The sequence below is a fragment of the Rhinoraja longicauda genome, chromosome 9 (genome assembly GCF_053455715.1).
Source record: "Rhinoraja longicauda isolate Sanriku21f chromosome 9, sRhiLon1.1, whole genome shotgun sequence".
NCBI classification, from domain to species: domain Eukaryota; kingdom Metazoa; phylum Chordata; class Chondrichthyes; order Rajiformes; family Arhynchobatidae; genus Rhinoraja; species Rhinoraja longicauda.
Genome location: NC_135961.1, coordinates 46614603 through 46631263, shown reverse-complemented (window position 1 = coordinate 46631263; position 16661 = coordinate 46614603). Strand labels below are relative to the sequence as shown.

General features: G+C 51.0%; 1 protein-coding gene across 1 annotated transcript in view; it reads right to left on the bottom strand.

Moving 5' to 3' along the window:
- The window catches only part of LOC144597062 (cation channel sperm-associated auxiliary subunit epsilon-like), a 110296-nt gene that overhangs the window by 54588 nt on the left and 39047 nt on the right, over window positions 1–16661 (bottom strand). The window contains exons 9-10 of the mRNA XM_078405976.1: window positions 6306–6798; window positions 1677–1721 (exon numbers count right to left, since the gene is read on the bottom strand). Of these exons, the coding sequence (XP_078262102.1) occupies window positions 1677–1721; window positions 6306–6798 (538 nt within the window). The remainder of the gene's footprint in view (window positions 1–1676; window positions 1722–6305; window positions 6799–16661) is intronic.

Below are 16661 nucleotides of genomic sequence, written 5' to 3'. Positions count from 1 at the left end.
AAATAATGTGAAATTAAATACCCTGAAATATAATTAATGAACTTCAAAAATTCTGTCAAATTACTTAAAAGCAGTAATAAGAGCCACAGAGGACTAAATATCACAGTACAGGATCAACCATATATGATTATTGTAGGCACACCACTTCTGATGCTGGCAATACACAACCTTTGTATTTCTGTGAAATCAGCATTAACTATGTTGTTCAAAGGAACTCACCAGTTGAAGCAACATCTGAACGGCTGAATGGAAATGACAAAGACAAGAGAGCATAGGTTTATGGTGATGGGGGCAAAGTTTAAGGGAGGTATGTAGGTTAATTGGCTGGGTTAATGTAAAAAATTGTCCCTAGTGGGTGTAGGATAGTGTTAATGTACGGGGATCGCTGGGCGGCACGGACTTGGAGGGCCGAAAAGGCCTGTTTCCGGCTGTATATATATGATATGATATGATATGTGCAGGGCAGGTTTTTTCAGACATTGGGTGGTGGGTGCCTGAAGTGTGCTGCCAGAGGTGATGATAGACAATAGACAATAGACAATAGACAATAGGTGCAGGAGTAGGCCATTCAGCCCTTCGAGCCAGCACCGCCATTCAATGCGATCATGGCTGATCACTATCAATCAGTACCCCGTTCCTGCCTTCTCCCCATACCCCCTCACTCCGCTATCCTTAAGAGCTCTATCCAGCTCTCTCTTGAAAGCATCCAACGAACTGGCCTCCACTGCCTTCTGAGGCAGAGAATTCCACACCTTCACCATGGTGTGGTGGAAGCAGATACAATAGTGTCATTTAAGAGACTTTTGAGTAGATTGGCTATGCAGAGAATGTAAGGAAATGGATCATGTGCAGGCAGGTGAGATTTGATTTTTTTGGCATCATGTTCAACAGCCATCGTGGGCTGCCGGGCCTGTTCCTGTGTTCCACTTTTCTATGTTCCATGCTCTATGGCTCATAGCTACCTCTTTCAGAACTATGAATGTAAGTACTTCATGATGATTGTATTATCGTTTACATGCAACTAAAATTTCAAGGAACATAGAACAGTACAGCACAGGTACAAGAACAAGGATCCCAACCGAAACCCAATCTATCCATGTTCTCCAGTGATGTTATCTGACCCACTGAGTTACTCCAGCATTTTGTGGCCTTTTGTGTAAACCAGCACCCGCAGTTCCTTATTCTGTATATTTTGACAGCCATCCTTACTATCTGCAACTGTAATGAGAGGCTCCACAAAACCAGTGTAGTTGCCAGCCAACCATACAGAACCCTAAACAGCCATGGTCCCTTTAAGAGGACATCGTGGGTTTTTGGAGGTTAGGTGGGACACGTGTCGTGAGAGAGTGACATGGGCCTGTGGAAGCTTGAGAAAACAAACTACAGAAGGTGTTTTTGGAGATTACGTGGAACTCATGACCAGGGGGTATGTGTGTTGAGACAGATTAGGAGTGTAAAAAAAATAATGTGGACACTACGCTGTGAGACCAGAGACAGAGAAGGGTTAAGATGAGCGAAGGGCTGGAGATTGGTGGAACTACCAGGTGCAATAAGTGAGGCCCTGCTACAACCCTGTGAAGAGAGGCGCAGAGTGAAACCCAGCAGCATGACTGTCATGGAAAGGCTCCTGCTTGAGCTCAAATAGGAGCCAGACTTGAGACCAAAACCCTCATTACCTGAATCTCCAATCCAGGCTGTCGTAGGAGTGCCCTAATGTGCAGCTAAGGAGCGTACAAAGCATAGTTACTGTTTTAACTGTTTATTTGTTGTACTCATAATATTTTACTTGGGATTTGGTATTGTTTTGATTGTACCATTGTCGTTATTTGAATAAATACACCTTTTACCTCCAAACATGTTCTTTCTCCATGCATTGATCGGAATCCTCTATACCTGCTTACAACATTACTACAGAGATCCCAGTACAAATCCATGCAGAACTCCACTGGTCAAAGTCATCCAGCCACAATAACACACTTCCACATCAACCCTTAGTCTTCTGTGAGTAAGCCAGTTCTGAATCCAAATGACCAAGTCACCGTGAATCCCATGAATCTTAATCTTCTGGAACAATGTACTATGAGGGACTTTATCAAATGCCTTATTAAAATCCACGTAGAAAACAACCACTGCCCTAGCCAAAGAATCCTCTCCAATAGCTTCCTTACCACTGATGTGAGACTCATGGGCTTATAATTTCCAGAATTATTTCTACTTCACTTCTTAAACACAGGAACAACATTGGCTATACTCCAGTCCACCAATTTCCTTATTTTTAAAATTCCCTTCAACATTACTGTTTTTGGAAGCCTAGAAACAACATCCATTAATGTTTTCTGCCCATTGCTGCTTCTATATCATCAAATGATGCATGATCTTTTCTAACTAATGTACTGACGATGCTCCTTAATAAAAGTGCCATACCATATCCCTTTTTGTTTTGCCTGTCATTCCTAAATGCCAAATACTGTGGGATATTTAATTCCCAGTTTTGGTTACCCTTCGTGTAGCTATGGTTCTGCAGTGGAAATTAGATCATGCACATTTATAGCTATTTGTGCCATGAATTAATTCAACTTGTTGTGGATGCAACATGGATTTAGATACTTTGCTTTTAATTATGGTGTTTCAATTTATTTCCATTCTTGGAACCAATTTACTGCTTGCCTGAGTTTCTGCTATCTAATTGAGTTTGATTACTCTATTTGTATGTAGTTATGTAGATATGTGAGGAGGAAAAGATTAGCGAAGAAGATATGTGAAGAGGAAAAGATTAGTGAAGACAAATGTAGGTCCCTTACAGTCAGAAACAGGTGAATTTATAATGGGAAACAAGGAAATGGCAGAACAGTTAAACAAGTACTTTGGTTCTGTCTTCACTAAGGAAGACACAAACAATTTCCCAGAATTCTAGGGGACCAAGGATCCAGTGGGAGGGAGGAACTGAAGGGAATCCACATTAGTCAGGAAATGGTGTTTGGTAAACTGTTGGGATTGAATGCAGATAAATCCCCAGGGCCTGATGGTCTGCATCCCAGAGTACTCAAGGAGGTGGCCCTTGAAATCGTGGATGCATTGGTGATCATTTCTCAATGTTCACTCGACTCTGGATCAGTTCCTGTGGACTGGAGGGTAGCCAATGTAACCCCACTTTTTAAGACCAGTTACCCTTTCATGGGTTTTGGGGAAGATGCTTGAGTTGATTATTAAAGATGTAATAGCAGAGCATTTGGAAAGCAGTGACAGGATCGGTCAAAGTCATCATGGATTTATGAAGGGGAAATCATGCTTGACTAATCTTCTGGAATTTTTTGAGGATGTTACAAGTAGAATGGATAAGGAAGAGCCAGTAGATGTGGTGTATCTGGACTTTCAAAAAACCTTTGACAAGGTCCCACACAAGAGATTAGTGTGCCAAATTAGAGTTCATGGTATTGGGGGTGGGGTATTGACATGGATAGAGAACTGGTCGGCAGACAGAAAGCAAAGAGTAGGAATTAACGGGTAATTTTCTGAATGGCAGGCAGTGACTAGTGGGGCGCCGCAAGGATCGGTGCTGGGATCTCAGTTATTTACAATATATATTAATGATTAGACGAGGGAATTAAATGTGACATCTCCAAGTTTACGGATGGCACAAGGCTGAGTGGCAGTGTGAGCTGCGATGAGGATGCTATGAGGGTACAGGGTGACTAGGTAGGATGGGGGAGTGGGCAGAAGTATGGCAGATGCAGTATAATGTGGATAAATGTGAGGTTATCCACTTTGATGCAAGAACAGGAAGGCAGATTATTATCTGAATGGTATCAGATTTGGAAAAGGGGAGGTGCAACGAGATCTAGGTGTGTTTGTACATCAGTCACTGAAAGTAAGTATGCAGGTACAGCAGGCAGTGAAGAAAGCAAATGGCATGTTGGCCTTCATTGCGAGAGAATTTGAGTTTAGGAGCAAGGAGGTCCTACTGCAGTTGAACAGGGCCCTGGTGAGACCGCACCTGGAGGATTGTGCGCAGTTTTAGTCTCCTAATTTGAGGAAGGACATTATTGCTATTGAGGGAGTGCAGCATAGGTTCATTAGGTTAATTCCCGGGATGGCGGGACCGACATATGATGAAAAAATAGGTCGACTGGGCTCGTATTCACTGGAATTTAAAGGATGAGAGGGGATCTTACAGAAACATATAAAATTCTTAAAGGATTGGACAGTCTAGATGCAGGAAAAATGTTCCCGGTGTTGGGGGAAGTCCAGAACCAGAGGTCACAGTTTAAGAATAAGGGAAAGATGAGGAAAAACGTCTTCACCCAGAGAGTTGTGAATCTGTGGAATTTTCTGCCACAGAAGGCAATGGAGGCCAATTCACTGGATGTTTTCAAGAGAGAGTTAGATTTAGCTCTTCGGGCTAATGGAATTAAGGGATATGGGGAAAAAGCAGGAACAGGTGCTGATTTTAGATGATCAGCTGTGATCATATTGAATGGCGGTGCTGGCTTGAAGGGCTGAATAGCCTCCTCCTGTAAAACTTGTTCGGCATGGACAAGTTGGGCTGAAGGGATTATTTCCATTTGTATGTTTCTGTGTATAGATGTTCAAGTTGGGGAGTAGTGCTTTCAACCTAGAAATCTAGTTTTATGTCATGCTATACAGTTTTAACTCCAGAGAAAGCTTCATATTTACAGAATTCCTGCCCAGAAGTTACCTTGCTTGACAGGGTCATCTCTTTGTCAGACCTGTTGCAAAGTTAGTGGGATCACTGAGGAGGAGGAGGTAATTAATCAAAATATAATATCAGACTCAACTATGAATGTATGTATTATATTGAATGTGCCTATGTTCTATTTCAAACTTATATGCAGCTTTATTTCTCTCTCCCTTGACTACCTTCTCAGGTTTTCATTCTGCTGCCAAGTCAACTTAAATTCCCCTCCAAAAGTACTACTAAACACCCCTGCAAGTCTACTGGCATTCAGCTCAGTGATCCATGATGGGACCAAGCTGATGAGGTTTAGGGTAAAGTGTACAACTAGAAAGTATGATAGGATAAATGTTCTTATTAGTTTCCAAAGGAAATTTCTCAGCTGTTTCCAAAGTACTGCAGCTGGCTCATGGCAGGGAATTACCTTGTCAATGTCCAGCTGAAGATGGGGTGTGTTCGTTCAATTACTGCTGGGAAGATACAATACATTTTGTGCTTGGAGACACAAGTAACTGCAGACGCTGAAATCTGGAGCAAAAAACAAACTGAAAGCTGGCAGGTAAAGGTGATAGAGACAAATAAGGAGGGAAAAAGAGGCACATGGAGCCAGATGGGGGGAAGGGATGGGGGAGTAGCTGGCAGCTCTTGTATCTTCAATTATCATCTTCCAGCCTCTGTCTCTGCACACATATAAATGAGGAGATAAATTGTTTCTTTTGGATTGTGTGTTTATTTTATACCACACATAAATTCTAAAAGAGTGAATTTTATTCCATATCTCAAATTTTTGGGTAGTGATTTGTTAATTCCCTAATGGTGAATTTCCATAACCTGAATGGCTATAATGCAAGGCTGTAATATCTTAATTTGCTTATTGTATGATTCTCTGGTGGACACTAGTGTCTGATGTGCTAACTTTCTGACCAATGAGCCTTCTCTCCTGAGATACTGCTTGACCCGCTGAGTTACTCCAGCATTTTGTGTCTATTCAATGACTATCATGACTCATATTATAAGTCATTATACTGGAACAAACATGGAACCAGCAAATTGGCATCCAAATTTGGCAACCTTTGATCAATTTCAGAAGTCCTCTCCTCTTCATACATTACTGACACGTTTTTGTTCATATTTATTCATCTTACATTACAACATAGGCTGTGGCCATTTGGTCCATCGTGTTTCTTCTAGTTCTCCAAGCAATTCTATCAATCCCATTCCCTTACTGATTTTCCTGCAACTTATTCTCTCACACATGCCCATGAGCACCTCTCGATTCTTCTATCACCTACCTACTTACACTTGGGGCAAGTTATAATAGCCAACTACCCTAATAACCAACTCACTTTTGGAATGTGGGAGAAAATCCGAGCAGCACGGGAAACCGGCAGTTACAGTGAAAATGTGCAAACCATATAAATAACACTGACATGTTTGACTTGAGCCTAGGTCACTGAAATTGTGAGACAGCTGCACCATCTGCAGCATCACCATGCTGCCTAGTACTCTTGGCATAGCGAGTAATTTTAAATCAGAATGGTCAATAAATCTAAAAGTTTGCAAAGAGAAAATGTTTCTAACTTAGTTATACTTTAAATAGACTTTCCTTTACTGGATATGCAGCCGCACACGACGTTCTGCTTCGTAGGCCAATAATATCGTCGTCAGGTAAATTATTTTCACTCCCAAGTTGTGCGTAAAAACCTTTTGCATGTCTTATGTAGAGTGAATCTCCAATAAGAAATAAGATATTTCTCCCCAGGAATGCAGCTGTCTTTACTTCATTCTGTTCCTCTTGTTGTATTTCAGTGGGCACAATTTTTAGCTCCTCCACTGTAACAAAACCATCGTGACTTATAAAGGTGCCAAAATCGGTCAGAAGTAAAGCACTGGTGGCAGAACAGGGATGATGTATAATTAAAGGATTGGTGCCATGAGCAAGTTTCAGTGAAAGGTATCCCAGTGCTTTAATGACAGACAAATCAAGACGTTTTTCAATTGTATAGGATGTATCCATGATAAATAAATCTTGGAAAGTTATTGGTTTGCCATAAAGTGTTACAATTACTTCAGTAGTTAGATTATAGATGATAACTGTCCAGTACCTGTAAAAAGCAGAAAGAATTGTTAAATCTTTAAGATTTGTGATCCAATTACTTAAACATTCCGAGGACACAACCTGGGTTTTTAACTTATTTCACATTTGTGTCCGCTTATACGTGTATTATTCTGCTAATTTTATCAACTGCTAGGTTATCTATCTATCTATATCTATATCTATCTATCTATCTATCTATCTATATACTATTAAAACTCAGATCTTGTATCTATATATATATATCCCACTGATGTCGGCTGAAGACGGCAATCCCGGCAAAACGGTGAACCGTAGCGCCACGATGTTTGTACCGCCTTAATCAGCATGCGGTTCGCTGCTGGAAAATTATATTTTTATTTAATTCGGACGCATATTTTCTAAGTTACAGAGGTTTAAAAGTGCTGCCCCCCCTGATTTATCGAAGTTTTGACAGAAGGGGGGCGCTGCGGTGCGGATTGTGATGTCACAATGCCCCTGTGAGATGGACTCGAGCTGACCCCCCTTCCCCCCCCCAGCGGTATTCAGCGTGTGACGTCACAATGCCCCTGTGCTACATTGTTGCGAAGAGCTGTCAAGTCAAGTCCATTTTATTTGTATAGCACATTTAAAAACAACCCACGTTGACCAAAGTGCTGTACATCTGATTAGCGCCTCCTCAATGAGCCTCAAACGCTAGGGAGTAGAAATAGGTTTTGAGCATGGACTTAAAGGAGTCGATGGAGGGGGCAGTTCTGATGGGGAGAGGAATGCTCTTTCCACCCTCCCCCTCTCTCCCTCCCCCCTCCCCCCCTCCCCCCTTTCCCCCCTCCCCCCCTTTCCGCCCTCCCCTTCCACCCTCCCCTCCCCTCCCCCTTCCCTCCCCCCACTCCCCTTCCCCCTTCCCCCTCCCCTCCTCCCTCCACACCTCCCTCCTCCCCCCCTCCCCCTTCCCTCCCTCCCCTTCTCCCGGTTACAATGTAAACCCTACGAGGACGGGCACAATGGGGAAAGAGGGGTACTGGGAAAAGGGGAGGTCCCCCTCCCTCCGCCCTTCCCCTCCCCCTCCCTCCCCCTCCCCCCTCTCTCCCTCCCCCTCCCCCTCTCTCCCTCCCCCCTTCCCCCCCTCCCCTTCCCCCCCTCCCCTCCCCTACCCCCTCCCTCCCCCTCCCCTCCTCCCTCCACACCTCTCTCCCTCCCCCTTCCCTCCCTCCCCTCCTCCCGGTTACAATGGAAACCCTACGAGGACGGGCCCAACGGGCACACTTGAGATGGGTGCTACAGTGAGAAGCACTATGTGACCGCGAATGTTTCAAAACAAGCACTTAAAAAGCACTTATCTCTTTTTAAAGTATATTTTTTTATTGCAAGTCACTTAACATACACAGATCAGCATTGGGCCCATATGCTCGTGGGCCACCGGGGCAAGTGTTTCGAAAAAAGCACTGAGAGTGTGTATGGGGAGAGAGAGAATGGGGGGGGGGTCTGTGAATGGGGACTGGGGACAACAGGGGTCGTTGCGGAGGGGGCTTGGTGGTGGGGGAAAGAGGGGTACTGGGAAAAGGGGAGGTCCCACTTCCCCCATCAACCCCTTCCTCCCCCCTCCTTCCCACCTCCATCCCCACTCCCTCCCCCCCTCCCTCCCCCCTCAATCCCAACCTCCATCACCACTCAGCCCCTAACTCCCCCCCTCCCTCCTTCCCTCCATCCCACCCTCCCCCACTCCCTCCCCCCTCCCTCCACCATTCCATCCCTCTCCCCCTCCCCCCTCCTTCCACCATCCCTCCACCCCTCCCGGTTACAATGGAAACCCTACAGGGACGGGCCCAACGGGGAAAGAGGGGTACTGGGAAAAGGGGAGATCCCCCTCCCTCCCTCCCCCCTCACTCCCCCCTACCCCCCTCCCTCCCCTCTCCCTCCCTCCCCCCCTTCCCCCCTCCCCCCCTCCCCTCCCCCTCCCCTCCCCTCCTCCCTCCACACCTCCCTCCTCCCTCCCTCCCCCTCCCCTCCCTCCCCTCCTCCCGGTTACAATGGAAACCCTACGAGCACGGGCCCAATGGGGAAAGAGGGGTACTGGGAAAAGGGGAGGTCCCCCTCCCTCCCCCCTCACTCCCTTCTCCCTCCCCCCCTCCCTCCCCCTCCCCTTCCCCCCTCCCTCCCCTTCCCCCCTCCCCCTCCCCCCTACCCCCTTCCCTCACCTCTCCCTCCCTCCCTTCCTCCCTCCCCTCCCCCCCTCCCTCCCCCTCCCCTCCCCCCTCCACACCTCCCTACTCCCTCCCTCCCCCTTCCCTACCCCCACTCCCCTCCCGGTTACAATGGAAACCCTACGAGGACGGGCCCAACGGGCACACTTCTTCTAGTATACTACTAAAACTCAGATCTTGTGTTATATATATATATAACACTGATGTCGGCTGAATACGGCAATTCCGGCAAAACGGTGAACCGTAGCGCCACGATTTTTGTACCGCCTTAATCAGCATGCGGTTCGCTGCTGGAAAATGATATTTTTATTTAATTCGGACGCATATTTTTTAAGTTACAGAGGTTTAAAAGTGCTGCCCCCCCTGATTTATCAAAGTTTTGACAGAAGGGGGGCGCTGCGGTGCGGATTGTGATGTCACAATGCCCCTGTGAGATGGACTCGAGCTGACCCCCCTTCCCCCCCCCCCAGCGGTATTCAGCGTGTGACGTCACAATGCCCCTGTGCTACATTGTTGCGAAGAGCTGTCAAGTCAAGTCCATTTTATTTGTATAGCACATTTAAAAACAACCCACGTTGACCAAAGTGCTGTACATCTGATTAGGTACTAAGGAAAAAATGAAACATACAGTGGCACGCAAACAGTTCACAGCGCCTCCTCAATGAGCCTCAAACGCTAGGGAGTAGAAATAGGTTTTGAGCCTGGACTTAAAGGAGTCGATGGAGGGGGCAGTTCTGATGGGGAGAGGGATGCTCTTTCCACCCTCCCCCTCTCTCCCTCCCCCCTCCCCCCTTTCCCCCCTCCCCCCCTTTCCGCCCTCCCCTTCCACCCTCCCCTCCCCTCCCCCCTCCCTCCCCCTTCCCTCCCCCCACTCCCCTTCCCCCTTCCCCCTCCCCTCCTCCCTCCACACCTCCCTCCTCCCCCCCTCCCCCTTCCCTCCCTCCCCTTCTCCCGGTTACAATGTAAACCCTACGAGGACGGGCACAATGGGGAAAGAGGGGTACTGGGAAAAGGGGAGGTCCCCCTCCCTCCGCCCTTCCCTTCCCCCCTCCCTCCCCCTCCCCCTCTCTCCCTCCCCCTCCCCCTCTCTCCCTCCCCCCTTCCCCCCCTCCCCTTCCCCCCCTCCCCTCCCCTACCCCCTCCCTCCCCCTCCCCTCCTCCCTCCACACCTCTCTCTCTCCCCCTTCCCTCCCTCCCCTCCTCCCGGTTACAATGGAAACCCTACGAGGACGGGCCCAACGGGCACACTTGAGATGGGTGCTACAGTGAGAAGCACTATGTGACCGCGAATGTTTCAAAACAAGCACTTAAAAAGCACTTATCTCTTTTTAAAGTATATTTTTTTATTGCAAGTCACTTAACATACACAGATCAGCATTGGGCCCATATGCTCGTGGGCCACCGGGGCAAGTGTTTCGAAAAAAGCACTGAGAGTGTGTATGGGGAGAGAGAGAATGGGGGGGGGGTCTGTGAATGGGGACTGGGGACAACAGGGGTCGTTGCGGAGGGGGCTTGGTGGTGGGGGAAAGAGGGGTACTGGGAAAAGGGGAGGTCCCACTTCCCCCATCAACCCCTTCCTCCCCCCTCCTTCCCACCTCCATCCCCACTCCCTCCCCCCCTCCCTCCCCCCTCAATCCCAACCTCCATCACCACTCAGCCCCTAACTCCCCCCCTCCCTCCTTCCCTCCATCCCACCCTCCCCCACTCCTTCCCCCTCCCTCCACCATTCCATCCCTCTCCCCCTCCCCCCTCCTTCCACCATCCCTCCACCCCTCCCGGTTACAATGGAAACCCTACAGGGACGGGCCCAACGGGGAAAGAGGGGTACTGGGAAAAGGGGAGATCCCCCTCCCTCCCCCCTTCCCCCTCCCTCCCCCCTACCCCCCCCTCCCCTCTCCCCCCTCCCTCCCCCTACCCCTTCACTCCCCCCTTCCCCCCTCCCCTCCCTCCCCCCTCCTCCCTCCCTCCCCCTTCCCTCCCTCCCCTCCCTCCGGTTACAATGGAAACCCTACGAGGACGGGCCAACGGGGAAAGAGGGGTACTGGGAAAAGGGGAGATCCCCCTCCCTCCCTCCCCCCTCACTCCCCCTTACCTCCCCCCTACCCCCCTCCCTCCCCTCTCCCTCCCTCCTCCCCCCTTCCCCCCCTCCCCTCCCCCTCCCCTCCCCTCCTCCCTCCACACCTCCCTCCTCCCTCCCTCCCCCTCCCCTCCCTCCCCTCCTCCCGGTTACAATGGAAACCCTACGAGCACGGGCCCAATGGGGAAAGAGGGGTACTGGGAAAAGGGGAGGTCCCCCTCCCTCCCCCCTCACTCCCTTCTCCCTCCCCCCTCCCTCCCCCTCCCCTTCCCCCCTCCCTCCCCTTCCCCCCTCCCCTCCCTCCCCCTCCCCCCTACCCCCCTTCCCTCCCCTCTCCCTCCCTCCCTTCCCCCCTCCCCTCCCCCCCTCCCTCCCCCTCCCCTCCCCCCTCCACACCTCCCTACTCCCTCCCTCCCCTTCCCTACCCCCACTCCCCTCCCGGTTACAATGGAAACCCTACGAGGACGGGCCCAACGGGCACACTTGTTCTAGTATACTACTAAAACTCAGATCTTGAAGCGGAGTTTGTATATATATTCCACTCATGTCGGCTGAAGGCATTCTGGCAAAACGGTGAACCGTAGCGCCACGATTTTTGAACCGCCTTAATCAGCATGCGGTTCGCTGCTGGAAAAATGATATTTTTATTTAATTCGGACGCATATTTTTTAAGTTACAGAGGTCTAAAGGTGCTGCCCCCCCTCATTTATCGAAGTTTTGACAGAAGGGGGGCGCTGCGGTGCGGATTTATTCTTCATTGTGATGTCACAATGCCCCTGTGAGATGAACTCGAGCAGACCCCCCTTCCCCCCCCCCGCGGTATTCAGCGTGTGACGTCACAATGCCCCTGTGCCCCTCCCTCCCCCTTCCCCCTCCCCCTCCCCTAACTCCCCCCTCCTTCCCCCTCCCCCCTTCCCCTTTCCCTCCCCCCTCCCCCCCTTCCCCCCTCCCCCCTTTCCCCCCTCCCCCCTTTCCACCCTCCCCTTCCCCCCCTCCCTCCCCTCCTCCCCATCTCCCGGTTACAATGGAATCCTACGAGGACGGGCCCAACGGGGAAATAGGGGTACTGGGAAAAGGGGAGAGCCCCCTCCCTCCTCCTCCCCCCCTACCCCCGCTCCCCTCTCCCCCTCCCTCCCCCCTCCCTCCCCCTCCCCTCTACCCCCTCACTCCTTCCTCCCCCCCCTTCCCCCTCCCTCCCCCCCTCCCTCCCCCTCCCCTCCCCCCTCCCTCCCCCTCCCCCCTACCCCCTCACTCCCCCTCCCCCCCTCCCCTCCCCTCCTCCCTCCACACCTCCCTCCTCCCTCCCTCCCCCTTCCCTCCCTCCCCTCCTCCCGGTTACAATGGAAACCCTACGAGGACGGGCCCAACGGGGAAAGAGGGGTACTGGGAAAAGGGGAGGTCCCCCTCCCCCTTCCCCCTCCCCCTTCCCCCTCCCTCCCACCTCCCCTCAACAAAGAATGCTGTTTATTTTAAAGTAAAATAGACCCCTCTCCTCTCTCCCCCCCTCTCCTCTCCTCTCTCCCCCTCTCCTCTCTCCCCTCTCCTCTCCCCCTCTCCTCTCCCCCCCTCTCCTCTCCCCCCTCTCCTCTCCCCCTCTCCTCTCCCCCCTCTCCTCTCCCCCTCTCCTCTCCCCCTCCCCTCTTTCCTCTCCCCTCTCCTCTCCCCCCTCTCCCCTCCCCCCCTCTCCTCTCCCCCCTCTCCTCTCCCCCCTCCTCCTCTCCCCTCCTCCTCTCCCCCTCCTCCTCTCCCCCCTCCTCCTCTCCCCCCCCTCCTCCTCTCCCCCCCTCCTCCTCTCCCCCTCCCTCCTCCCCCCTCCCTCCTCCCCCCCTCCCTCCTCCCCCCATCCTCCTCTCCCCCCCTCCCTCCTCCCCCCCTCCCTCCTCCCCCTCCCCCCCCCTCCCCCCCCCTCCTCTCCCCCCCTCCTCTCCCCCCCATCCTCTCCCCGAAGCGGAAGTGTAGTCGCCGTCGCCATCCTCTCCCCTCTCCTCTCCCCCCTCTCCCCTCCCCCCCTCTCCTCTCCCCCCTCTCCTCTCCCCCCTCTCCTCCTCTCCCCCCTCCTCCTCTCCCCCCTCCTCCTCTCCCCCCTCCCCCCCCTCCTCCTCTCCCCCCTCCCCCCCTCCTCCTCTCCCCCCTCCTCTCCCCCCCTCCCCCCCCTCCTCCCCCCTCCTCCCCCTCCTCTCCCCGAAGCGGAAGTGTAGTCGCCGTCGCCTCTCCCGCTGTTTGATTTCATTTATAACAAAGACATTTATTTAAAATGAGGAATGTGATTTTCATTAAGTTTGATTTTATTTATTTAAAAAAAGCTGCTGCTCTATAGATAAGTTTATTTCCTTTTCAACAAAGAACGCTGTTTATTTTAAAGTAAAAACGCGTTTTTTTTCATTGGGTTTCACCCTCCCTGTTAGCGCCCGATTGTTAGCGCCCGATTGGTTGGGTCTTTACGTGGGGTGCAGTGATTGGCTCCACCCTCACACTTGATGTGGGTGGAGCAGTTGATTTGAACTGACACCAACTGCCGTAACCAACAGTCCACCGTGCTGCTGCTGCTGGTTGAGGACAGGCTCCAGCATCGCTCAGGAGGGCAGTTTAATTGAAATACAGAAAGAATATTTATAGATAAGTTTCTTATCATTTCCAACAGAAAAATTACATTTATTTTAAACGGTACGAGATTTCCATTGCATTTAATTTTATTTTAAAAAAAAGATAAAAGACAGAGATTTCATAGATAAGTTTACTTTCTTTTTTAACAAAAGAACATTTATTTCACATAAGTTTAATTTCATTTATAACAAAGACATAAGCTGCTGCTCTATAGATAAGTTTAATTTCTTTTTCAACAAAGAATGCTGTTTATTTTAAAGTAAAATAGACCCCTCTCCTCTCTCCCCCCCCTCTCCTCTCCTCTCTCCCCCTCTCCTCTCCCCCCTCTCCTCTCCCCCCTCTCCTCTCCCCCCCTCCTCCTCTCCCCTCCCCCCCCCTCCTCTCCCCCCCCTCCTCTCCCCCCCTCCTCTCCCCGAAGCGGAAGTGTAGTCGCCGTCGCCTCTCCCGCTGTTTGATTTCATTTATAACCAAGACATTTATTTAAAATGAGGAATGTGATTTTCATTAAGTTTGATTTTATTTATTTAAAAAAAGCTGCTGCTCTATAGATAAGTTTATTTCCTTGTCAACAAAGAACGCTGTTTATTTTAAAGTAAAAACGCGTTTTTTTCATTGGGTTTCACCCTCCCTGTTAGCGCCCGATTGGTTGGGTCTTTACGTGGTACCTCCCCTCCTCCCTCCACACCTCCCTCCCTCCCCCTTCCCTCCCTCCCCTCCTCCCGGTTACAATGGAAACCCTACGAGGACGGGCCCAACGGGGAAAGAGGGGTACTGGGAAAAGGGGAGTTCCCCCATCCTCCCCCCTTCCCCCCTCCCTCCCCCCTCCCTCCACCTCCCCCCTTCCCCCCCTTCCCCCCTCCCGTCCCCCCCTTTCCCTCCTCTCCTCCCTCCACACCTCCCTCCTCCCTCCCTCCCCCCTCCCTCCCAGCCTACAGGTTACAATGGAAACCCTACGAGGACGGGCAAAACGGGGAAAGAGGGGTACTGGGAAAACAGGTGGTCCCCCTCCCCCCTCCACCCCTACCCCCTTCCCTCCCCTCTCCCTCCCCCTTTCCCCACTCTACTCCACCTCCCCTCCCCCCTCCCTCCCCCTCCCCTCCTCCCTCCACTCCTCCCTCCCTCCCCCCTCCCTCCCTCCCCGCCTCCCGGTTACAATGGAAACCCTACAAGGACGGGCACAACGGGGAAAGAGGAGTACTGGGAAAAGGGGAGGTCCTCCTCCCTCCCCCCCTTCGCTCCCCTCCCCCCTACCCTCTCCCTCCCCCCTCCCATCCCACAACGGGGAAAGAGGGGTACTGGGAAAACAGGTGGTCCCCCTCCCCCCTCCCTCCCCGCCTCCCGGTTACAATGGAAACCCTACGAGGACGGGCCCAACGGGCCCACTTGGTCTAGTTTATATATAAAACTAAAAGTCAGATCTTGTATATATATATATATATATATATATAAATCCGTATGTAATTCAAAATATCCATAGCGCCACAATTTTTGCACCACCTTAATCACCACTCTTGCGGCGATTGTTTCCAACAACTTTTATTTAAATTGTTCTTATATTTTTTAAGTTAGAGAGGTTTTAAAGTTAAAACATTTAATTTCTAACGATTTCTTGAAGGGCTTCAGCGTGTGACGTCACAATGGGACCCGTGCGACTGTGAGATGAGCTTGTAACCCCCCCCCCCCCACAATTCATGCAGATATACATACACATATATTTGTATGTATGTATATTTCTCTGAGAGACAAGTGGACCTGCAGCCGATACGGTCAATGACAGCGCCACAAAAATCACCACTGTCCTGGTGACTGTTTATAACAAGTTTTATTTAAATTGGTCGTATATTTTTAAAGTTAGAGACATTTTAAAGTTTAAAACTTTCATTTCTAAACACATTTTTTCAAAGTGCTGTGCGTATGACGTCACCAGAGAGCACGCATGGTCTCTCCTCACTCGCACAAACAAAGATGGCCACCGTTAACGGAGCCGCCCCCCGCAATCAGGGGCTCCCCTCTCGCTACTCTCCCCCCCCTCACTCTCTCCCCTCCCCCCCTCACTCTTCCCCTTCTCTCCCACACCCGAGGGACACTCCCGAGCAGGAGGGAGATGGTCGGACTGATGGTCCACTCATCCGTCCCTTCAACCCACGCACGGCGTCCTCGAGTCCCTGCTCCCTCCCGGGCCAAGCGCCCCGCACCGTTACCGCACACAGGCCGCAGTGCAACGGGCAGCCTCTTCTCCTCCTCCTTCAGCGGCCACTTCTATCGATGGCGGCTTCGACGAGGGCCACTGCCACCGATGGCCTGGTCGCGCTTCAGAAAGATGGCGGCCTCCACACGCTCCGCCATTTTGTGCGCGCCTCCCGCCGCGCCTCTCTCCTCTCGCTTCTCTCCCCTCCCCACTCTCCCAGTCCCGCCGCCACCCGCCTCGAGTATTCCAACCTATGTTGCCCGACTCGAGTAGTCCCACCTCCGCTGCCTGACTCGAGTAGTCCCACGTACGCTGCCCGGCCACGAAAGGTCAGATTGGGAATGGGAGGGGGAGTTAAAGTGCTGAGCAACTGAGCAAGGCCCCTTGGGTGTTGTGCAAGGCCCCTTGGGCAACAGTGACCATAATATGGTGGAATTCTGCATTAGGATGGAAAGTGCCAAAATTCTTAGAAGATTGGACAGAGTAGATGCAGGAAATATGTTCCCGATGTTGGGGGAATCCAGAACCAGGGGTCACAGTTTAGGAATAAGGGGTAGGCCATTTAGGACTGAGATAAGGAAAAACTTTTGTGAGTCTGTGGAATTCTCTGCCACAGAAGGCAGTGGAGGCCAATTCACTGGATGTTTTCAAGAGAGAGTTAGGTTTAGCTCTTCGGGCTAAGGGAACCAAGGGATATAGGGAACAAGCCGGAATGGGGTGATTTTGGATGATCAGCCACGATCATATTGAATGGCGGTGCTGGCTTGAAGGGCCGAATGGCCTACTCCTGCACCTATTTTCTATCTTTCTATGTCTATGTT